At 42.4% G+C, this 25,921-nt stretch overlaps 1 protein-coding gene across 1 annotated transcript in view; it reads left to right on the top strand.

Moving 5' to 3' along the window:
* The window catches only part of LOC117398671 (TM2 domain-containing protein 3-like), a 32,469-nt gene extending 14,546 nt beyond the window's left edge, over positions 1 to 17,923 (top strand). Inside the window, exons 5-6 of the mRNA XM_033997711.3 lie at positions 10,885 to 10,960; positions 16,593 to 17,923. Of these exons, the coding sequence (XP_033853602.1) occupies positions 10,885 to 10,960; positions 16,593 to 16,758 (242 nt within the window). The 3' untranslated portion in view covers positions 16,759 to 17,923. The remainder of the gene's footprint in view (positions 1 to 10,884; positions 10,961 to 16,592) is intronic.
* Positions 17,924 to 25,921: the final 7,998 nt, after the last annotated feature.

Raw genomic sequence — 25,921 nt, 5'->3', positions numbered from 1 at the left:
ATCCAAGCATCTTGTTAGCCTTTTTTATAGCTTCCCCACATTGTCTTTTGTTTTAAAAAAAACCTTGTGAAAATGCGTGACTGTCAGCTGGCAACCCCAGGTGATGCGGCGCAGCAGGGAACCCCTGCCGCCTTCGCAGCCAGAAGGGGAGGAGCCCCTGCCGCCTTCGCAGCCAGAAGGGGAGGAGCCCCTGCCTCTGCCTCCACCACCACCACCTGAGAGAAGAGGAGCAGGAGCTGCCTCTGCCTCCACCACCACCACCTGAGAGAATAGGAGCAGGAGCTGCCTCTGCCTCCACCGCCACCACCACCACTTGAGAGAAGAGGAGCAGGAGCTGCCTCTGCCTCCACCACCACCACCACCACTTGAGAGAAGAGGAGCAGGAGCTGCCTCTGCCTCCACCACCACCACCTGAGGGAAGAGGAGCAGGAGCTGCCTCTGCCTCCACCACCACCACCTGAGAGAATAGGAGCAGGAGCTGCCTCTGCCTCCACCGCCACCACCACCACTTGAGAGAAGAGGAGCAGGAGCTGCCTCTGCCTCCACCACCACCACCACCACTTGAGAGAAGAGGAGCAGGAGCTGTCTCTGCCTCCACCACCACCACCTGAGGGAAGAGGAGCAGGAGCTGCCTCTGCCTCCACCACCACCACCTGAGAGAAGAGGAGCAGGAGCTGCCTCTGCCTCCACCACCACCACCTGAGAGAATAGGAGCAGGAGCTGCCTCTGCCTCCACCGCCACCACCACCACTTGAGAGAAGAGGAGCAGGAGCTGCCTCTGCCTCCACCACCACCACCACCACTTGAGAGAAGAGGAGCAGGAGCTGCCTCTGCCTCCACCACCACCACCTGAGGGAAGAGGAGCAGGAGCTGCCTCTGCCTCCACCACCACCACCTGAGGGAAGAGGAGCAGGAGCTGCCTCTGCCTCCACCACCACCACCTGAGGGAGAGGAGCAGGAGCTGCCTCTGCCTCCACCACCACCACCACCTGAGGGAGAGGAGCAGGAGCTGCCTCTGCCTCCACCACCACCACCACCTGAGGGAGAGGAGCAGGAGCTGCCTCTGCCTCCACCACCACCACCACCACCTGAGGGAGAGGAGCAGGAGCTGCCTCTGCCTCCACCACCACCACCACCTGAGGGAGAGGAGCAGGAGCTGCCTCTGCCTCCACCACCACCACCTGAGGGAGAGGAGCAGGAGCTGCCTCTGCCTCCACCACCACCACCACCTGAGGGAGAGAAGCAGGAGCTGCCTCTCCCTTCAAGACAGGACGAACCGGGACAGAAGGCTGGCGGTCCGCAGCCGCCCTTGCATAGGTTGCTGAGCCAAGCAAGGGGGAAAATCGCGGCTGAGAAGAGGGCCAACCCCAGCACCACCGCTGGTCCTGGCTCCCCTCCTGCAATCGCCTCCTGAGGATCCGCTGCCGCCGTCGCCTCCTGAGGGACTGCTGCCGCCCTGTCGTGCATCGCCCGGGGATGCCAGTTCGCCATCGCCCGGGGATGCCAGTTCGCCATCGCCCGGGGATGCCAGTTCGCCATCGCCCAGGGATGCCTGCCTCGCACCGCCTGCCTCGCACCGCCCAGGGATGCCTGCCTTGCACCGCCCAGGGATGCCATGCCCGCTCCGCTTAGGGATGCCACACCTGGGTCGCCTGCTGCGCCGCATTGCCTGGGGCTGCCAGCTGACAGTCACGCATTTCCACGAGGTTTTTTTAAAACAAAACACGGCTATGCCGTAAATACATTTTTAAATAAATACAACGAAACAACCGGCGCTTCGCCATCATATAAATACAACTAAATAATAATAATAATAATAATAATAACAACAGTACAAAATAACACTGGGGCGGAGGGGGAAACCAGTTCTAAAATAAACAAACCCTGTACAGGGCTGCTCGCCCTGTTACAACGGTATTGAACGTAACTGTTGTATTTAATAACAGGAACACGTTTGAACTCTGTTGCAGTTCTCGTCCCCCTAAATTACTGGTGGCGCACGCACTAAACACACGCAGCTGCTGAATGCAAACATACCCCCGCATGCAACAGCACAGTCACATCACACTTTTCATGCAGTAAAGTTATGCAGTAAACCTGTAATATATAGTAATGGCAAACTGTTGTAGACTTCTGTGCTTTGTTGCTTTGTCTGTCAAACGTATTCTAGATAAAAAAAATAAATAATAATAATCGGTTCAAAGAAATATATATTTTTTGTAACTTTACAACTGTCAGATGTGCAAGACGTTGTTGAACAATATGCTTCAGTAAATTACATTATTGTAATGTGCCAATACATGTTGATTTATTTGGGAACTTCTGTGTTTTATTAAAATATTTTTAAAACTATTTTGTAGCCTATTTGATATGTGTTACACACACAGTGCATTTAAGTCAACGCAGGGAGATTCAGGTCACTCATCATGGTCATTTTTTCCTCATAGCTCTCAGGTTGCCGGCAGGCTCTAGAATCTCGGGACACTTTAAGGCAGGTCAGGTTTTTTAAGGTTTTTTCGCCTCTCTAAACTGCAATGTATTTGACATGTAAAGCGAGTGTGAATTGCTTGAGCAGTTTAGTAAATTTATTTTAATTGTTTAATTGTGGTGGCGATTGCTTGAATTTTTTTATACATTAAACAATGTTTATCAAAATTGTGCAACACCATTATTATAGATAACTTTGCACTCACCTGCACTTTTTCATTTAACCTTGTGGCAGCAGGTAAAGTTTCTAATTGTTTAATATTGCTTTACACAGTCCCGCCCAGTGAGAGACTCAAAGCCAATCAGCTGCTCTATAGGTCTGATTGATGGAAACGATCCTCGCAGGCAGGTGTGTGCATTTGGTAACAACTAAGTAAAACAATTCAATTGATTTAGCGACAGTTTGCACAATTCACACTCACATTACTGAATACATTGCAGTGTTTAGAGAGGCGAATTACAAAACCTGACTTTCCTTAGTGTCCCGAGATTCTGGAGCCTGTTGGCAACCCTACTCTCAGATCAGGTGACACAGGTTGAAACATCATTAAAGAAAATAGTGGGTTATGGCAAAGATGCAGCTCTCCTTTCTTGTAAAGATAAAGTAAATGGTTCTGTCTTTTGACGTTTCTATTGTGGGGGGAGGGGGCTAGCGGTAAATTGAGTTTCAAACTGAAATCTTATTCAATAAAAATACTATTAACTAAAAGGCTCAAAACTATAGACTGTGTCCTTGTAAGTAGCTGCCAGTCTGTTTTTCATTCAACAGTTTCCTTCAGTTTTCTTGACAGTTTTTGTAGATTCGGTATTCGGCCAAATCTTTAGAGATGGATTAGGTATTCGGCCGAATCCCAAAAACTTGGATTCGGTGCATCCCTAATAGTAAGCAAACTTGTTAAATTTTGCAGCCGACACAAAAATAGGAGGAGTGGCAAACACCGTTGCAGCAGCAAAGGTCATTCAAAAATCTAGACAGCATTCAGAACTGGGCAGACACATGGCAAATGACATTTAATAGAGAAAAGTGTAAAGTACTGCACACAGGCAATAAAAATGTGCATTATAAATATCATACGGGAGATACTGAAATTGAAGAAGGGAACTATGAAAAAGACCTAGGAGTTTATATTGACTCAGAAATGTCTTCATCTATACAATGTGGGGAGGCTATAAAAAAGGCCAACAAGATGCTCGGATATATTGTGAGAAGTGTTGAATTTAAATCAAGGGAAGTAATGTTAAAACTTTACAATGCATTAGTAAGACCTCATCTAGAATATTGTGTTCAGTTCTGGTCACCTTTCTACAAAAAGGATATTGCTGCTCTAGAAAGAGTGCAAAGAAGAGCGAATTATTCTGGGTTTGAAAGGCATGTCGTATGGAGACAGGCTTAAATAATTGAATCTATTCAGTCTTGAACAAAGAAGACTATGCGGTGATCTGATTCAAGCGTTCAAAATCCTAAAAGGTATAGACAATGTCGACCCAGGGGACTTTTTTGACCTGAAAAAAGAAACAAGGACCAGGGGTCACAAATGGAGATTAAATAAAGGGGCATTCAGAACAGAAAGTAGGTGGCACTTTTTTACACAGAGAACTGCGAGGGTCTGGAACCAACTCCCCAGTAATGTTGTTGAAGCTGACACCCTGGGATCCTTCAAGAAGCTGTTTGAGATTCTGGGATCAATAAACTACAACCAAATGAGCAAGATAGGCCGAATGGCCTCCTCTCTTTTGTAAACTTTATGTTCTTCTGATGTTCTTATAGGTCTCCAGATGTGCAGGTTTGAAAGAAACACGTGTTCTAGCAACATGGATTTTCATTTTAAAACAGACATCTGGTACAACACTTGTTTAGAAAACTAAAGAAGCCCCGCCTTCCAGGAAGTATGTTAATGCTTTACTTCCTGTAAGTGGCCATTTAACCCCAGTAGTGTCTTCTGGGTCAAAGCATGTTCCTGACTGAAAGCATGATGTCAATAGGAGAAGCATCTGAAAGAAGGAAAGAAGGCGTGGGGACAATTTCACCTTCCATTATTACCTTATAATGAATACACATGCATGGTGAAGAAAATGTATGGAACTATTTTGTGTGCTACAGTGACTTTGATATTGAGTCAACTGAATAACACAGACGATTGTTTGTGTAGAATGTCCTGTTCTTACAAACACGACAATCTGACAAAACCAGTACAGGTCCATTCAGAGGGTCCTTGTAATCGGACAGTACCTGAAGGGACAGTTTATAACAGCTGCATATATATATATATATATATATATATATATATACACAGTACTGTGCAAAAGTTTTAGGCAGGTGTGAAAAAATGCTGTAAAGTAAGAATGCTTTCAAAAATAGACATGTTAATAGATTATATTTATCAATTAACTAAATGCAAAGTGAGTGAACAGAAGAAAAATCTAAATCAAATCCATATTTGGTGTGACCACCCTTTGCCTTCAAAACAGCATCAATTCTTCTAGGTACACTTGCACAAAGTCAGGGATTTTGTAGGCATATAGTCAGGTGTATGATTAAACAATTATACCAAACGGGTGCTAATGATCATCAATTCAATATGTAGGTTGAAACACAATCATTAACTGAAACAGAAACAGCTGTGTAGGAGGAATAAAACTGGGTGAGGAACAGCCAAACTCAGCTAACAAGGTGAGGTTGCTGAAGATAGTTTACTGTCAAAAGTCATACACCATGGCAAGACTGAGCACAGCAACAAGACACAAGGTAGTTATACTGCATCAGCAAGGTCTCTCCCAGGCAGAAATTTCAACGCAGACAGGGGTTTCCAGATGTGCTGTCCAAGCTCTTTTGAAGAAGCACAAAGAAACGGGCAACGTTGAGGACCGTAGACGCAGTGGTCGGCCAAGGAAACTTACTGCAGCAGATGAAAGACACATCATGCTTACTTCCCTTCACAATCAGATGTCCAGCAGTGCCATCAGCTCAGAATTGGCAGAAAACAGTGGGACCCTGGTACACCCATCTACTGTCCGGAGAAGTCTGGTCAGAAGTGGCCTTCATGGAAGACTTGCGGCCAAAAAGCCATACCTCCGACGTGGAAACAAGGCCAAGCGACTCAACTATGCACGAAAACACAGGAATTGGGGTGCAGAAAAATGGCAGCAGGTGCTCTAGACTGATGAGTCAAAATTTGAAATATTTGGCTGTAGCAGAAGGCAGTTTGTTCGCCGAAGGGCTGGAGAGCGGTACACGAATGAGTGTCTGCAGGCAACAGTGAAGCATGGTGGAGGTTCCTTGCAAGTTTGGGGCTGCATTTCTGCAAATGGAGTTGGGGATTTGGTCAGAATTAATGGTCTCCTCAATGCTAAGAAGTACAGGCAGATACTTATCCATCATGCAATACCATCAGGGAGGCATCTGATTGGCCCCAAATTTATTTTGCAGCATGACAACGACTCCAAACATACAGCGCAAGTCATTAAGAACTATCTTCAGCATAAAGAAGAACAAGGAGTCCTGGAAGTGATGGTATGGCCCCCACAGAGCCCTGATCTCAACATCATCGAGTCTGTCTGGGATTACATGAAGAGAGAGAAGCAACTGAGGCTGCCTAAATCCACAGAAGAACTGTGGTTAGTTCTACAAGATGTTTGGGCCAACCTACCTGCCGAGTTCCTTCAAAAACTGTGTGCAAGTGTACCTAGAAGAATTGATGCTGTTTTGAAGGCAAAGGGTGGTCACACCAAATATTGATTTGATGTAGATTTTTCTTCTGTTCACTCACTTTGCATTTTGTTAATTGATAAATATAAACTATTAACAAGTCTATTTTTGAAAGCATTCTTACTTTACAGCATTTTTTCACACCTACCTAAAACTTTTGCACAGTACTCTATGTATATATATATATATATATAATATATATATATATATATATAATGTGTGTGTGTGTGTGTGTGTGTGTGTGTGTGTGTGTGTGTATATATATATATATATATATATATATATATATATATATATATATATATATAGTTTATTCATATATTAAATCCAGGTTGTCTAACCAAGTTACATTTTACAGAAAGGACATGCATCAAAAGAGTTTATCAGTTGTCAGTTGACATAAAATGTAGAGTTTGTTAGAAAAAGCCGGCCATGGGCCAAAAATTGAAACTTGAGCACCAAATCTGTATATTGTTCTTGTTTTATCTTTCTTAGTTTGTTATTAGTAAGGCTGGTGACTGACTGCTTGAATGGATCTTGGTTGTTATTAGTAAGGCTGGTGATCTGACTGCTTGAATGGATCTTGGTTGTTATTAGTAAGGCTGGTGATCTGACTGCTTCAATGGATCTTGGTTTGTTATTAGTAAGGCTGGTGATCTGACTGCTTCAATGGATCTTGGTTTGTTATTAGTAAGGCTGGTGATCTGACTGCTTGAATGGATCTTGGTTTGTTATTTAGTAAGGCTGGTGATCTGACTGCTTGAATGGATCTTGGTTTGTTATTAGTAAGGCTGGTGATCTGACTGCTTGAATGGATCTTGCATAAGAACATAAGAAAGTTTACAAACGAGAGGAGGCCATTCAGCCCATCTTGCTCGTTTGGTTGTTAGTAGCTTATTGATCCCAGAATCTCATCAAGCAGCTTCTTGAAGGAGCTAGAGCAGGATGGTTGCTCTTCTTTGCACTCTTTCTAGAGCAGCAATATCCTTTTTGTAACGAGGTGGCCAGAACTGAACAGAATATTCTAGATGAGGTCTTACTAATGCATTGTAAAGTTTTAACATTACTTCCCTTAATTTAAATTCAACACTTCTCACAATATATCCGAGCATCTTGTTGGCCTTTTTTATAGCTTCCCCACATTGTCTAGATGAAGACATTTCTGAGTCAACATAAATTCCTAGGTCTTTTTCATTGTTCCCTTCTTCAATTTCAGTATCTCCCATATATTTATAATGCACATTGTTATTGCCTGCATGCAATACTTTACACTTTTCTCTATTAAATGTCATTCGCCATGTGTCTGCTCAGTTCTGAATGCTGTCTAGATCATTTTGAATGACCTTTGCTGCTGCAACAGTGTTTGCCACTCCTCCTATTTTTGTGTCGTCTGCAGATTTAACAAATTTGCTTACTATACCAGAATGTAAATCATTAATGTAGATTAGGAATAGCAGAGGACCTAATACTGATCCCTGTGGTACACCACTGGTTACCTCGCTTCATTTTGAGGTTTCTCCTCTAATCGGTACTTTCAGTTTTCTACATGTTAACCACTCCCTAATCCATGTGCATGCATTTCCTTGAATCCCTACTGCATTCAGTTTGAGAATTAATCTTTTATGCGGGACTTTGTCAAAAGCTTTCTGGAAATCTAAATAAACCATGTCGTATGCTTTGCAATTATCCATTGTCAATTTTGCATCCTCTAAAAAGTCCAGCAGGTTAGTTAGACGCGATCTCCCTTTCCTAAAACCATGCTGACTGTCTCCCAGGATATTGTTACCATATAGGTAATTTTCCATTTTAGGTCTTATTATAGTTTCCATAAGTTTACATATAGTAGAAGTCAGGCTTACTGGTCTAGTTATCTGGTTCGATTTTGTCTTCCTTTTTGTGGATCGGTATTACGTTTGCTATTTTCCAGTCTGTCGGTACAACCCCTGTGTCAAGAGACTGTTGCATGATCTTGGTTAGCGGTTTGTAAATAACTTCTTTCATTTCTTTGAGTACTATTGGGAGGATCTCATCTGGCCCAGGGGATTTGTTTATTTTAAGAGCTCCTAGTCCCTTTAACACTTCTGTCTCTGTTATGCTAAAGTTATTTAAAATTGGATAGGAACAGGTCGACATGTGGGGCATGTTGTCCGTGTCCTCCTTCGTAAAAACCTGTGAAAAGTAATCATTTAATATATTTGCTATTTTTTTTCTTCATCTATGACTTTGCCATTTGTGTCTCTTAGACATTTAACCTCCTCTTTGAATGTTCTCTTGCTGTTATAATATTGGAAAAACATTTTGGAATTGGTTTTAGCCCCCTTAGCAATATTGATTTCTATCTCTCTCTTGGCCTTTCTAACTTCCTTTTTGGCTTGTGTTTGCAGTTCCAAGTACTCTTTCTGTGTACTTTGTTTTTGGTCCCTTTTAATCGCTCTGAAAAGTGCCTTTTTTTCACTGAATATTTTTTTTAATTGATCTATTAAACCATTTTGTTTTAGATTTAGATTTGTCTACTTTTGGGATGTAATTGTTTTGCGCCTCTAGTACTACATTTTTAAAAAACAGCCATCCTTTTTCTGTGGATGTTTTCTCTATTTTACTCCAATCTACTTCTATTAGTCTCTGTTTCATACCTTCGTAGTTTGCTTTTCTAAAATTGTAAACCTTAGCTTTAGTTATTACTTTTGGGGTTTTAAAAAATACTTCAAATGAGACCATTTTGTGGTCTGAGTTTGCCAATGGCTGTCTGACCTCTGTTTTAGTTATTCTGTCTTCATTATTTGAAAAGACTAAATCAAGGCATGCCTCCCCTCTAGTCGGTGCCTTGACAAATTGCGTTAGGAAGCAGTCATTTGTCATTTCCACCATTTCAATTCCGTCTGTCGTGCTCCCCACCGGGTTCTCCCATTTTATACGGGGGAATTTGAAATCCCCCATTAGTATGGCTTCTCCTTTTCTGCACGCATTTCGAATGTCTTTGTATAACAGATTATTTTGCTCGCCGTCTGAATTTGGCGGTCTATAGCATGCTCCTATTATTATGCCCTTTGAATTTGTGTCCATTATTCTGACCCATATTGATTCTGCATTGTTTTCTTTGTCCTGATTTAACACCTGGGCTTCAAGACTATTTCGTATGTATAGCGCTACCCCTCCGCCTCTTCTGTCCTGCCTGTCTTTCCTATGCAGTGTGTACCCACTAATATTATATTGGTCTCCATCACTCTCAGACAACCAAGTTTCTGTAACATCCATCACATCGTAGTTACTTGTTAGTGCAGTAGCTTCAAGTTCTAACATTTTGTTTCTGAGACTTCTAGCATTAAGATAAATACATTTAATAGTTGTCTTACCTGAGTTGTTGCCCTTGTTTTGATGTAGTCTCCCTTCTGTTTTTTTGTTTTCTCCGCCCTTCCCTTCTAGTTTAAATGCTTCTGGACCTCCTCAAGGATCCTTTCTCCGAGTAGATTGGTTCCCTTTCTGTTTAACAGTCCGTCCGGCCTATATAGATAGTCCTTGTTGTAGAATGTGCTCCAATGTTCAAGAAACGTGAAGCCTTCCTGTGTGCACTACGCATTTGCATTTTGATTTTGTATTTCCAGCTGTCCATATGGTCCTTTGCAAGGTGCCGGCAGTATCCCAGAAAATACCACTGTTTTGGTCTTGTCTTTTAATTTCCTTCCTAGCTCTCTGAATTTGTTTTGCAGGGATCTTGGTCTGTCTCTTCCAATGTTGTTTGTACCGATGTGGACGACTACTACCGGGTCGTCTCCTGTTCATTCTAGGAGCCTGTCCACGTTCTCAGTGATGTGCGTGACAGAGGCTCCTGGAAGGCAGCACACTGTTGTAGTAAGGGGGTCCAAACTGCGAACTGAACTTGCTGTGTTTCTCAATATATGGAGTCCCCAACAATCATGACCTCCCTTCTTTTTTCTGCCTGGCCAGCACTGTTTATAGGGTCCTGGATGTTGTTCCTTTCATTCTCTTGATGTTGGTTTTGGTCATCTAAATGTTGAAGTGGCTCAAATTTGTTGGATGTTTGGATTTCTGGTGGTTGTACTTGACAAAATTTTCTTTTTTCCCTGCTTCTGCCTATCTGAACCCAGCTGTTTCGACTCTCTTTATTATTATTATTATTATTATTATTATTATTATTATTATTATTATTATTATTTATTTCTTAGCAGACGCCCTTATCCAGGGCGACTTACAATGGTTACAAGATATCACATTCTTTTTACATACAATTACCCATTTATACAGTTGGGTTTTTTTTACTGGAGCAATCTAGGTAAAGTACCTTGCTCAAGGGTACAGCAGCAGTGTCCCCACCGGGGATTGAACCCACGACCCTCCGGTCAAGAGTCCAGAGCCCTAACCACTACTCCACACTCCATCTCCTTGGTGGCTTTCAGTCTGCTAGGGGTGCAGACTTCCATGAATTGTGGGTGTTTCAGCTCCTCAAGCTCCTGTTGCTGTCTCATTTCCTCCAGCTGCATTTCTAACAGACTTACTCGTTGAAGCAAGTCCTGGATCGTGCGGCACTTTACACAAACTTGGTTGAGCTCTGTTGGGTTTTCTCGGATTTCCCACATCATGCAGTTGTAAGGCTGGTGATCTGACTGCTTGAATGGATCTTGGTTTTCTCAGTATTTTAATGGTTGAAGATCTGACCTCTGTCTCCTCCACAGGGAACCGGAAATTCCACAAAATGCTTTACTGCAACTGGACAGGGGGTTACAAGTGGTCAACCGCGCTGGCTCTGAGGTGAGTAATCATACATTAGAGCTGGGATGTGGGTGTTTCATTACATGCAAATAAATTTGGAAATATATCTTGGTATCTGTTCATTTCTAGCTGAAAAAAACTACTTTCTTTACTACAGCAAATAGCTACTATCTACAGTATCACAAATGATATGTCCGATAGCTACTGTCTACAGTATATCACAAACAAAATGACCGATAGCTACTGTCTACAGTATATCACAAACGAAATGTCCGATAGCTACTGTCTACAGTATATCACAAATGATATGTCCGATAGCTACTGTCTACAGTGTATCACAAACAAAATGTCCGATAGCTACTGTCTACAGTATATCACAAACAAAATGTCTGATAGCTACTGTCTACAGTATATCACAAATGAAATGTCCGATAGCTACTGTCTACACAAATGATATGTCCGATAGCTACTGTCTACAGTGTATCACAAACGAAATGACCGATAGCTACTGTCTACAGTATATCACAAACGAAATGACCGATAGCTACTGTCTACAGTATATCACAAACAAAATGTCTGATAGCTACTGTCTACAGTATATCACAAATGAAATGTCCGATAGCTACTGTCTACACAAATGATATGTCCGATAGCTACTGTCTACTGTATATCACAAATGAAATGTCTGATAGCTACTGTCTACAGTATATCACAAACTAAATGTCTGATAGCTACTGTCTACAGTGTGTCACAAACGAAATGTCCGATAGCTACTGTCTACAGTATATCACAAATGAAATGTCCGATAGCTACTGTCTACAGTATATCACAAATGAAATGTCCGATAGCTACTGTCTACACAAATGATATGTCCGATAGCTACTGTCTACAGTATATCACAAATGAAATGACCGATAGCTACTGTCTACAGTATATCACAAACGAAATGTCTGATAGCTACTGCCTACAGTATATCACAAACGAAATGTCCGATAGCTACTGTCTACAGTATATCACAAACGAAATGACCGATAGCTACTGTCTACAGTATATCACAAACGAAATGTCCGATAGCTACTGTCTACAGTATATCACAAATGATATGTCCGATAGCTACTGTCTACAGTATATCACAAATGAAATGTCCGATAGCTACTGTCTACACAAATGATATGTCCGATAGCTACTGCCTACAGTGTGTCACAAATGAAATGTCTGATAGCTACTGTCTACAGTATATCACAAACGAAATGTCTGATAGCTACTGCCTACAGTATATCACAAACGAAATGTCCGATAGCTACTGTCTACAGTATATCACAAACGAAATGACCGATAGCTACTGTCTACAGTATATCACAAACGAAATGTCCGATAGCTACTGTCTACAGTATATCACAAATGATATGTCCGATAGCTACTGTCTACAGTATATCACAAATGAAATGTCCGATAGCTACTGTCTACACAAATGATATGTCCGATAGCTACTGTCTACAGTATATCACAAACAAAATGTCTGATAGCTACTGTCTACAGTATATCACAAACTAAATGTCTGATAGCTACTGCCTACAGTGTGTCACAAATGAAATGTCCGATAGCTACTGTCTACAGTATATCACAAATGAAATGTCCGATAGCTACTGTCTACACAAATGATATGTCCGATAGCTACTGCCTACAGTGTCACAAATGAAATGTCTGATAGCTACTGTCTACAGTATATCACAAACTAAATGTCTGATAGCTACTGCCTACAGTGTGTCACAAATGAAATGTCCGATAGCTACTGTCTACAGTATATCACAAATGAAATGTCCGATAGCTACTGTCTACACAAATGATATGTCCGATAGCTACTGCCTACAGTGTCACAAATGAAATGTCTGATAGCTACTGTCTACAGTATATCACAAACTAAATGTCTGATAGCTACTGCCTACAGTGTGTCACAAATGAAATGTCCGATAGCTACTGTCTACAGTATATCACAAATGAAATGTCCGATAGCTACTGTCTACAGTATATCACAAATGAAATGTCCGATAGCTACTGTCTACACAAATGATATGTCCGATAGCTACTGCCTACAGTGTCACAAATGAAATGTCTGATAGCTACTGTCTACAGTATATCACAAATGAAATGTCTGATAGCTACTGTCTACAGTGTATCACAAACGAAATGTCCGATAGCTACTGTCTACAGTATATCACAAATGAAATGTCCGATAGCTACTGTCTACACAAATCATATGTCCGATAGCTACTGCCTACAGTGTGTCACAAATGAAATGTCTGATAGCTACTGTCTACAGTATATCACAAATGAAATGTCTGATAGCTACTGTCTACAGTGTGTCACAAACAAAACCGCAGATGGCTGCTGTTTAGTCTTCAGACCATATCAGTCCCTTAACTTCAATGTGGACTAAATTCACAACCAAGAAAAGGGGACTCAGTAATTTATTAAACAATTTTTTTTACATCATGGCTAGAAGGCTTAACACTAGAACCGCCATGGTAGTCATTTTGACGGTTTTCACTTTTAAAATTTAAATGACTGTGTGTTAAGGATCCGCGGTTGTCTGTTCTTGACTTTTCCTAAATACATGTGTGGCAGGCTGGCTGGGCGGTGACATCAGACAGAAGCAGGAACTAAAAACACTGACACCAAATACTGCAGTTGCAAAAGAAAGAAGCGGCTGGCCGCCGTTTTATTTAAATACAAAAATAAGTCAAAGGTTTAAACAAAGAAACTCTGCTCACAGAGCAAAATAAAAGGTTCAAACAGAAACAAATCTTGAACACAAAATAATAAATACAGGTCAGGCTGGGCTGTAGCCTTCACTGTTCCTGTATCTTTTTTTAGTTTTGTTTTTCTCTCCTCGCTCTCTCCACTCACGCTCCTCATAAACCCACCTCGAGGATAGAGAGTTGCAGGCTTTTATGCAGGTGACCATCTCCCGATTAGCAACAAATTAAATCACCTAATTAATTTGGGAGATGGCCACCTTCTGCACGAGTTTATTAATTACTGTGGATTGGGTTTCCCATCCACGCTTCTAACCAAAATAAACAAAACGCATGGCTACTCCATCAATACATAAATACAAATGAACAATAACAAAACACGCGGCGCTTCGTCATCATATAATTACAATAACTAAATCATAATACAAAATAACACACTACACAGGGGCGGAGGGGGAAACCCTGTTCTAAAAATAAACAAATGCATTTAATCAGCAGGGCTTACTACCGCCCTGCTACAACATGTATTAAATATACTGACGGCGTTTGAAAGTCAGAATTGCAAAAACAAAGAGGTTATGAGCACTTCTACCAAGAACCGCCAAAAGTAGTCATTTTGACGGCTTGTTACAATACGTGCTTTTATTGTTAGTATAACCTACAATGCGCTGTTTTGTATCTGTATACAAGCCAGTTTGTTATCTCTACCTCCGCTGAGTTTACAGCAGTATGTGTTTGAATAGAATATTGCTCTTGACGTCTAGATCTGTGTTATCCAAATCTCTGTTGTAATCCTATCAATTCCTTGGAGAACTGCTGTCAGGCTGACTACGTGAGCATATATATATATATATATATATATATATATATATATATATATATATATATATATAAAATGTCTGTTGTCTTATAATATTACTATTACAAGAGTTTTTTGAGAAATCGTGATATTTTTGCTTTTTGATTTGAGAGCAACTACAGATATATTTGCCTTGGCATCAGAAATTTGGAACGACTTCATTGAAAACAGCATTGCCGCGGAGCTCCCGAGTGGCGCATCCAGTAAAGGCGCTCCTCGCAGGATGTGCCCTATAGCCTGGAGATCGCAGGTTCGAGTCCAGGCTATGTCACAGCTGACCGTGACCGAGAGTTCCTAGGGGGCGGCGCACAATTGGCTGAGCGCTGCCCGGGTAGGGAGGGCTTAGGTCGGCAGGGGAATCCACGGCTCACCGCGCATCAGCGACCCCTGTGGCCGATAGGGCGCCTGTGGCTCTGCAGTGGAGCCGCCAGCTAAACATAAAACATTACATGGATAAGCAGCTGTTTCCAACAAAAGCACAGTGTCCTGTGCAAGGATGAAACTCGCCCAGCTGGTCAGAGACTGGGTGACAATGTGTTGATGATGTGCTGATGTAAACGTGCTTAGGAAAATAGATGAATGTTGCACATATATAACAGCCTGGTTGCAACAGTAAACAATGGAGAAGAGCTTTTCCACCATCTGCGCAAAACTTAGTACTCGGTGACAGCAATCACCGGTGTCCAGGTGCTGTATTTTACAATGTACTGGACATGGCAGCTATCAATTCCTTCATTTTGTACAATAAGTGCACCGGGGAAAATATCAGTAGGAGAGATCTCTTATGATGCTAGCCACGGAGCTTTGGCAGAAACATTTTGATCAGAAAACTGCAAAGCAGCAGGGAAACGCAGCTCAACCTGGATACAGTGTGCATCAAGTGATACATGCAACAGAAAACAATGCCAGGTAACTAAATGCAGTAAAAATAAAACTTCTGATATCTGTGCCCAGTGTGAAAGAGCAGTATGTGGTAAATGCACACAAGCTGATAAGTGTTACATCTGTATGGATTGTGCTAATATGGGGGCTACTTTGAAGTATGTTTCCCTGAATGCACATTCCCGTTACACAATGAGAACTGAGTTTTATTTTCTTTGTTATTTTTTTTATAAATAATTATATTTTACAATTTTGTATGTAGGCCTACATATAACCAGTTTACAGCTGGTTACACTATTTTATTTTGGAATGTTTATTTTATTATAGTTTTTTATTTTTTGAAATCGTGCTATGCAGTAGGCTAATGTGAAAAAAAGCCTTTTATGTTATTTTTGTAAATAATGACTTTGTTTTTACAATTTTGTATGTACATATGTCAGTTTACACCTGTTTACAGTATTCTTTTATTTTATTTTTAGTTTTACATTTATTTTACGTCATGCATTATATGCGCTAATTTCAAAAATTATGCCGCCTATTTATTTTTTCATTTAAATACAATGTTTCTGCTATGCAAATGTTAGATATGATGTTCATAAATAAAACTTTTGAGTTATATCCGATAGTTTGTGTTTCATTTTCATATCGAAGCTGTTTTAAAATGTACCCCCCCCAAAATGACTACTGCTGGCGGTTCTAGGTAGTAGCATAAACCCGGCGGTTCTAGTGATAAAGAATTGAATCTATTCAGTCTTGAACAAAGAAGACTACACGCCGATCTGATTCAAGCATTCAAAATTCTAAAAGATATTGATAATGTCAACCCAGGGGACTTTTTCGACCTGAAAAAACAAGGACCAGGGGTCACAAGTGGAGATTAGATAAAGGGGCATTCAGAACAGAAAATAGGAGGCACTTTTTTACACAGAGAATTGTGAGGGTCTGGAACCAACTCCCCAGTAATGTTGTTGAAGCTGACACTCTGGGATCCTTCAAGAAGCTGCTTGATGAGATTCTGGGATCAATAAGCTACTAACAACCAAATGAGCAAGATGGGCCGAATGGCCTCCTCTCGTTTGTAAACTTTCTTATGTTCTTAATTCCTTTGGACACAGGGATAGAGGAGGATATCTGATGCAAAGCCCGTCTCCCCTTGTCTCCCCCTCTCTTACAGCATCACTCTGGGTGGGTTCGGCGCGGATCGCTTCTACCTGGGCCAGTGGAGGGAGGGTCTGGGGAAGCTCTTCAGTTTCGGAGGTCTGGGGATCTGGACTCTGATCGACGTGCTGCTCATTGGAGTGGGCTACGTGGGGCCGGCCGACGGCTCCCTCTACATCTGAGCCAACGAGGGAACCAAGGAGCCAACCTGCAGTGACTACCTCCAGACTGCACCTTTTTCTACTTGGCTTTGTTTACTATAGTTTTAAATGAATCTTGCATGATGTGACGAAAAACATAATCATGGACTTTTTTTCGCTGCCTAAAATGCTTTTCTTAATAAGAAATTGACTCATTTCAAAACCTGGAATATTTCTCAATTTTAAAATAAGAGCTGGGGGAGGGAGACCAGGCCACAATTATATGGACTGGTCCTGCTTCAGTTTCCCCCTGCCATTCTTTGGAAAGCTGTCTGCAGTCCTCGGTCTTGTAAATATTTGTAAAGTATGTATAGAATCCACAGTCTATCGGGTTGGACACAAATGCAATCCAAAAGAGGAATGGGAGGCTAGGAGTGTATGATAAGTTTGGAGAAGATTTGTCACAACTCAGGTCAGTTGTCATGGTTACCATGTAGAGTGTGTGACCAGGTAGATCAGTTGTCATGGTTACCATGTAGAGTGTGTGACCAGGCAGATCAGTTGTCATGGTTACCATGTAGAGTGTGTGGCCAGGCAGATCAGTAGATATGTACATCAGATGCATATTTTGAATCGGAACCATCAGTACGTATTTATAACCTGGAATAGTGAGCTATTGTAAAGCTTTGTAAAGTACTTCTGTTTAACATTGCTCTTGGGTACTGTAAACTGAATACATTTCACTTAGAAGAAACAAAATTATTTTTGCTACATGGCCATTCATTACTCTTTTAGTTTTTTCTACCCCCAAACAAATGCTGTTCACAGTATCGATAAACAAGAGGGTCCACCATCATGGCTATTTTCATATTTTACCCTCCTAAACAAAATGTTTGAATGTGCAATTTAAATTGGAAAAAAAACTGCTTTTATATTTGAAAAATAATTGAAGGGAATAAATCTTAAGTGTCCAAGCTCATGTCATTTCAATTAGTTAAAACCAGAGGGCTTAATCCTTTGTAATGTAAAACAGCCCTGGTTAAAATCCTGCATCTACTAAAGTCCCATCTAGGTTCCTAAAATGACCTTTGGATAAGATTCCATGTAGTGCTGTGAACTTCTAATGGTATTAACCTGCCTTTCTCATAACTGCAGCCACATCTGTGTAAGTCTCTTCTGCACTGTAAATAAATGGAAACTTACTGAATGCCTTCTCTGTACAAATGTTGCCATGTGTACTGCATTTGTGTTTCAGCAAAGCAATTCATTTGACTTCATCGTGATCAGATAAAGCATCATGCAACTTTGATTTAGTTATAGCATCTTAAACTAGGTATAGAGAATATAGAAGCCCATATTGCCCCTATTGCAGGACTCAGTGAAGCAATCTGGAGCATATTTAACACAATTTTGACTTGTCTTTTGAGAATCATTAGTTTGTCATGTTCCAGTGGTGTATTATTATGCATTCTGTGACACCTAAAGTTATAGCAAGTCACTTTTAACAAAAGTAAGTGGTTTTAGAACCAGTTTCAATTGGTTTGATTATGGTTTGTATATAGAGGCTCAAAACAGCTTATTAAGCAGAAACAATTTATGTGAAAACAAGTGTTCTCTGTCCCGAGGCCACAGCTGCACTCTGAGTTATGAAAAGCCAGTCACTCTGACATGGGTGTATTTCAGGCCACATGCTAAGCTAAAGAGCTACAAGCTCGGGAATGCATCGTCAAAAATCCTTACAACAGTTTACTCTCTAACGTTCATTTTGTAGATGAAATTAAATTTGAAATTTCTCATTGGGTATTTAGAAATATATTTATTTGTTTAAATCGAATTTATTTTTATTAAACATGGTAACAATGCTTCTGATTTACACTTCCCTCGATTTAAATTCAACACTTCTCACAATACAGTGCCTTGCGAAAGTATTCGGCCCCCTTGAACTTTGCGACCTTTTGCCACATTTCAGGCTTCAAACATAAAGATATGAAACTGTAATTTTTTGTGAAGAATCAACAAGTGGGACACAATCATGAAGTGGAACGAAATTTATTGGATATTTCAAACTTTTTTAACAAATAAAAAACTGAAAAATTGGGCGTGCAAAATTATTCAGCCCCTTTACTTTCAGTGCAGCAAACTCTCTCCAGAAGTTCAGTGAGGATCTCTGAATGATCCAATGTTGACCTAAACGACTAATGATGATAAATAGAATCCACCTGTGTGTAATCAAGTCTCCGTATAAATGCACCTGCACTGTGATAGTCTCAGAGGTCCGTTTAAAGCGCAGAGAGCATCATGAAGAACAAGGAACACACCAGGCAGGTCCGAGATACTGTTGTGGAGAAGTTTAAAGCCGGATTTGGATACAAAAAGATTTCCCAAGCTTTAAACATCCCAAGGAGCACTGTGCAAGCGATAATATTGAAATGGAAGGAGTATCAGACCACTGCAAATCTACCAAGACCTGGCCGTCCCTCTAAACTTTCAGCTCATACAAGGAGAAGACTGATCAGAGATGCAGCCAAGAGGCCCATGATCACCCTGGATGAACTGCAGAGATCTACAGCTGAGGTGGGAGACTCTGTCCATAGGACAACAATCAGTCGTATACTGCACAAATCTGGCCTTTATGGAAGAGTGGCAAGAAGAAAGCCATTTCTTAAAGATATCCATAAAAAGTGTCGTTTACAGTTTGCCACAAGCCACCTGGGAGACACACCAAACATGTGGAAGAAGGTGCTCTGGTCAGATGAAACCAAAATCGAACTTTTTGGCAACAATGCAAAACGTTATGTTTGGCGTAAAAGCAACACAGCTCATCACCCTGAACACACCATCACCACTGTCAAACATGGTGGTGGCAGCATCATGGTTTGGGCCTGCTTTTCTTCAGCAGGGACAGGGAAGATGGTTAAAATTGATGGGAAGATGGATGGAGCCAAATACAGGACCATTCTGGAAGAAAACCTGATGGAGTCTGCAAAAGACCTGAGACTGGGACGGAGATTTGTCTTCCAACAAGACAATGATCCAAAACATAAAGCAAAATCTACAATGGAATGGTTCACAAATAAACATATCCAGGTGTTAGAATGGCCAAGTCAAAGTCCAGACCTGAATCCAATCGAGAATCTGTGGAAAGAACTGAAAACTGCTGTTCACAAATGCTCTCCATCCAACCTCACTGAGCTCGAGCTGTTTTGCAAGGAGGAATGGGCAAAAATTTCAGTCTCTCAATGTGCAAAACTGATAGAGACATACCCCAAGCGACTTACAGCTGTAATCGCAGCAAAAGGTGGTGCTACAAAGTATTAACTTAAGGGGGCTTAATAATTTTGCACGCCCAGTTTTTCAGTTTTTTATTTGTTAAAGTTTGAAATATCCAATAAATTTCGTTCCACTTCATGATTGTGTCCCACTTGTTGTTGATTCTTCACAAAAAATTACAGTTTCATATCTTTATGTTTGAAGCCTGAAATGTGGCAAAAGGTCGCAAAGTTCAAGGGGGCCGAATACTTTCGCAAAGCACTGTATATCCAAGCATCTTGTTGGCCTTTTTTTTATAGCTTCCCCACATTGTCTAGATGAAGACATTTCTGAGTCAACATAAATTCCTAGGTCTTTTTCATTGTTCCCTTCTTCAATTTCAGTATCTCCCATATATTTATAATGCACATTTGTATTGCCTGCATGCAGTACTTTACACTTTTCTCTATTAAATGTCATTTGCCATGTGTCTGCCCAGTTCTGAATGCTGTCTAGATCATTTTGATTTACCTTTGCTGCTGCAACAGTGTTTGCCACTCCTCCTATTTTTGTGTTGTCTACAAATTTAACAAGTTTGCTTACTATACTAGAATCTAAATCATTAATGTAGATTAGGAATAGCAGAGGCCCTAATACTGATCTGTGTGGTACACCACTGGTTACCTCACTCCATTTTGAGATTTCTCCTCTAATCAGTACTTTCTGTTTTCTACATGTTAACCACTCCCTAATCCATGTGCACACATTACCTTGAATGCCTACTGCGCTCAGTTTGAGAATTAATCTTTTATGCGGGTCTTTGTCAAAAGCTTTCTGGAAATCTAAATAAACCATGTCGTGTGCTTTGCAATTATCCATTGTTGATGTTGCATCCTCAAAAAAATCAAGCAGGTTAGTTAGACATGATCTCCCTTTCCTAAAACCATGCTGACTGTCTCCCAGGATATTGTTCCCATATAGGTAATTTTCCATTTTGGATCTTATTATAGTTTCCATAAGTTTACATATAATAGAAGTCAGGCTTATTGGTCTGTAGTTACCTGGTTCGGTTTTGTCTCCCTTTCGTGGATCGGTATTACGTTTGCTATTTTCCAGTCTGTCGGTACAACCCCTGTGTCAAGAGACTGTTCCATGATCTTGGTTAGCAGTTTGTAAATAACTTCTTTCATTTCTTTGAGTACTATTGGGAGGATCTCATCCGGCCCAGGGGATTTGTTTATTTTAAGAGCTCCTAGTCCCTTTAACACTTCAGCCTCTTATGCTAAAGTTATTTAAAACTGGATAGGAATAGGTCGACATGTGGGGCATGTTGTCCGTGTCCTCCTTTGTAAAAACCTGTGAAAAGTAATCATTTAATATATTTGCTATTTTTGTTCTCTGTCTATGATTTTGCCATGTGTGTCTCTTAGACATTTAACCTCCTCTTTGAATGTTCTCCTGCTGTTATAATATTGGAAAAAACATTTTGGAATTGGTTTTAGCCCCCTTAGCAATATTGATTTCTATCTCTTGGCCTTTCTAAATTCCTTTTTGACTTGTTTTTGCAGTTCTAAGTACTCTTTCTGTGTACTTTGTTTTTGGTCCCTTTATAAACGCTCTGAAAAGTGCCCTTTTTCGCTGAATATTTTTTTAATTGATCTATTAAACCATTTTGGCCATTTTGTTTTAGATTTAGATTTGTCTACTTTTGGGATGTAATTGTTTTGCACCTCTAGTGCTACAATTTTAAAAAACAGCCATCCTTTTTCTGTGGATGTTTTCTCTATTTTACTCCAATCTACTTCTGTTAGTCTCTTGTTTCATACCTTCATAGTTTGCTTTTCTAAAATTGTAAACCTTAGCTTTATCATTACTTTTGGGGCTATTCGAATATGGATTATGGATAATCTTTTATGCGGGACTTTGTCAAAAGCTTTCTGGAAATCTAAATAAACCATGTCGTAGGCTTTGCAATTATCCATTGTTGATGTTGCATCCTCAAAAAAATCAAGCAGGTTAGTTAGACACGATCTCCCTTTCCTAAAGCCATGCTGACTGTCTCCCAGGATACTGTTACCATATAGGTAATTTTCCATTTTGGATCTTATTATAGTTTCCATAAGTTTACATATAATAGAAGTCAGGATTATTGGTCTGTAGTTACCTGGTTCAGTTTTGTCTCTCTTAGGTAGGCACAGACCTATTCATGTGCCGAGAAAGAGATTTTTTGATTGTGTCCGATTACTATTCACTGTAGGTGTGCACTTTGAGCAACACAGCCAGTGAAGCGGAGTGAGATGAGAATTGTGGATTGAGCATAGCAGTAAGAAGATGAGCTTGTGAAGTGAAACGTCCAGAAAGACTGATAGAGCCATATGAATAGATGAGTAAATAGTAAGGGACGTGAGCAGTGAAGAGTGACGGTGAGAGTGACCTCTCCTGTAAAGCTACTACATGGAAATAAGAGGAAAGTACTTGATTGATTCAGTTGAGGTACTGTAATGAATTGGAAAAACACAAACACACGGCTTTTTGCCGTCATCTTAAATAATAAATAATCATGTCGGACGGCTTTCGTCCGTCTGCACATAAACACAATATATTATAATAATAATAATAATAATTAATGAATACCTACATAAATAATAAAATACGCACAAGGGCTGAGCACCTATCACAAAGTGAAACAGGGCTTGATTTCAAACCACATGACAGGAAGCTGTTCTCTGATTGCTCAGTTGTGTAGTTGTCACGCAACGAATTCGCAAAAATAGGACCAGGTTCTATTTTTTTTTTTTTTCATCGCTCGCGTTGGAATTTGTGTCGCTGTTTGGTGTGAAGGGTGCTATTGATTTTCTCGCGTCGCTTTGTCGTATTGCTCTTCGTGTCGCGTCTGGTGTGTTTACACTGCACGATTTTTGTTGATCGCCGACGAGCTGAGGAGTCGGCGACTAATTTCTTAAAATCTGGGACAATCAGGGAACCGGGGTTGCATCCGCAACCTATCGTTCCCTTTCAAGTCGAAAATAACCATCAAGTATGGGAACAGTGTACCCAAGCCGTCGCGAGGGAGGATTCTCGGCAGTAGGACAGACTTGCATCATAACGCAATTGCGTAGGCAACACATCTACGCGTATGCGGAACCGCGCCTCAGCGTCTATGCTCGCAATGACACCTGTCCTAAGGTGGAATAATCAACACCATATCGTGACAATACTCAATATGACCGCCAACTAGGGCATCATAGAGTGTAACATGGATGCTCCGAATGACTGAGCAGAGGATTCCAGTACATTTAAACGGTCGAACCTCATAAAAGTATGCGGTGTAGCCCAACTGGCTGCAGTGCAAATGTCAGACATTGGCACCCCTCTAAAGAGGGCCCAGGATGTCGCCATACCCCTAGTGGAATGTGCAATTCATATGCCAATTTAATAGCATCCACTATCCAATGGGAAAGGCATTGTTTAGACAACAGCTGACCCAAAGACCTAGAACCATGGCATATGAACAACTGTTCTGTTTGCCTCACAGTCATTGTACGGTCAATATAACACCTCAATGCCCGCACGGGGCAGAGCATGTGTAACCGTTCTTCCTCTGGGGAAGAAAAAGGAGGAGGATGGAACGCCATCAACTCGACTGATTGGTTCAAATGAAACGGGGATATGACCTTGGGTAAAAAGGCCGGATTTGGACGCATGGAGACCTTAGAACCGTCTCCTGCGAAACAAGTACATGATGAATGCACTTGTTTCGCAGATACCACTGATAGCAAAAACGTGGTTTTTATAGACACGAGCTTCATGTCCATGCTGTGGAGAGGCTCGAACAGTGCCTTGGTAAGGGCTTCTAACACCACGTCAAGGCTCCATGACGGTAAACTGGTCGTCCTTGAAGGCCGCAAGCGTCTCGCGCCTTTCAGGAACTGAGATACCAGAAAATGGCAACCTGGTGACAAACCGTCAATGCATACATGGCAAGCCGATATGGCGGCTAAATACACCTTAAGTGTAGAGGGAGATTTCCCCTCATCTAGCAGTTTCTATCACCGTCATAGGGCAGGATATTGGGTCATGGCTTAGCCAGACACCAATCTTGAAACAACTCCCACTTGTACGTATATTGCGACCAAGTAGAGGGCGCCCTGGCGCTCTGAATGGTCGAAATCACCGCCGCTGAAAGCCCTAAGGCTGACAGGCGCTCCCGCTCAGGGGCCAAGCCCATAGCTGCATGAGCTTGGGGTTCGGGTACCAAAGGCCTCCTTGGGCCTGGGACAATAAGTCAGCTCGCAGGGGAAGCTCCCTCGGATGGCTCACGAATGGCCGCGAAGCGAAGAGATCTACTTGCGCTATGCCAAACCATTCCCAAACGTGCTCTACCACCTGAGGGTGAAGACGCCATTCGCCCGCAAGACGGCCTCCTCTGGATAGGAGATCCGCTGCGTAATTGACTCTGCCCAGTAGGTGAACTGCACGCAGAGAGGTTAAACACGGTTGTGCCCATAGCAACATCCGTGTTACCATCCGGTGAAGGCTGGGGGACCGTAGGCAGCCCTGGCGGTTGATATACGCCACAACTGTGGTGTTGTCTGACCGCACGAACACGTGCTTGCCTAGAAGCACTGGCAAGAAGTGCCGGAGGGCGAGGTCCACCGCTCTGAGTTCCAGAGCATTGATGTGGGCTGACCTCCAGGGTCGGATACCAAGGGCCCGCAAAGGGGCTAGGATAGCATCCATACATTTCGAAAAGGTTCGAGGAGCTAGTGACAGGCCGAATGGAAGGACACAAAACTCGTATACCCTGCTCTGAAATGCGAACCGCAGATACTTCCTGTGACCCGGGCAGATGGGAACGTGAAAGTACATCTGTTAGGGCACAAAGGGTCCTTAGTCAGCCCCGATAATGTTGGCGCCTTCACCAACGCGGCGAACGCAGCGCCCACCGGTGGGAAGGACGCTAATCCAGCTTCGCTCGCCCCTTGCATGGTGAAGGCCGAAGCCTTGCGAGAAGTTGCAGGGGAGGAGGCCGGGGCCCCCCAGGTGGACTGCACCTCCTTAATAAAATCCGGGAATGCCGGTAGCATCCTGGACTGAAGGGGCTGGGCTGACGGCGACTCAAAGAGGGAGCGTCGTGTTGGCTCTAACATGGGCCAGTCCACACCCAAGTGACGGGTTGCTCTCTCCACCACTGACCACATAGGGTCATTAATGTCCGGCACTTCAGGGTCGTCCTGCCCAGAGTGCTGGGATGCCACCTCGGCCTCTGTGCTATCCTCCTCCAATAAGGGCTCTACGTCGGATGCGTCCCTTGAGACCGCATCGACGTCCCACACTTCCTGGGGTTGGCCTGAGCCACTGGTGGAGGAGCCACCGGCTGATTAGCGATGGGCCCGGTTGTTTGTTCTGGAACCCGAGGCGCCACGTTCGCTAGGGTCATGAGGAGGGATTGCTGCCCCATCATGACCTCCATAAACTGTGACATTTTGGAGGTGAGCTCAGCCACTCCAAATCTGTCCTGATGTCGCCTGCCCCGTCGAGGGGAGCGAGAGTGCCTTCTATGGCGAGGCGATCGAGATCTTGACCTGGACGTGCCCCGCGAGAGGAGGGGCTGCGGGAACGTTCCAGAGCACGTCTGGCTGGGGACCTCTGACCAGCTGTAAGCTGGGAGGATGGGCTCCTGGAGAGCTGCAACGTCACCGGCGGCGTCATAACAGACGACGGCGGGGCCGAGATAGTATGGGACGACCCCGAGGATGGAGAATGACCCCCAACCGCCCTCCTTGCTCTCTGGCGAAGGGTGCGGGTCTGGAACCCCGCACATAGATGGCAGTATGCCTTATCCGCCAAGGCAGATGCGATGTGCTCCGGCCCCAAACACGCTACGCAGTCATCGTGCGGATCGCTGGCAGGCAACTTGGCCTGGCAGGTCACGCATCGGTGAAAGCCCGACATA

Source organism: Acipenser ruthenus, chromosome 24, assembly GCF_902713425.1.
Source record: "Acipenser ruthenus chromosome 24, fAciRut3.2 maternal haplotype, whole genome shotgun sequence".
Lineage (NCBI taxonomy): Eukaryota > Metazoa > Chordata > Actinopteri > Acipenseriformes > Acipenseridae > Acipenser > Acipenser ruthenus.
Note: the sequence above shows the minus strand (reverse complement) of the source record. Positions and strands in the feature narration are given on the sequence as shown.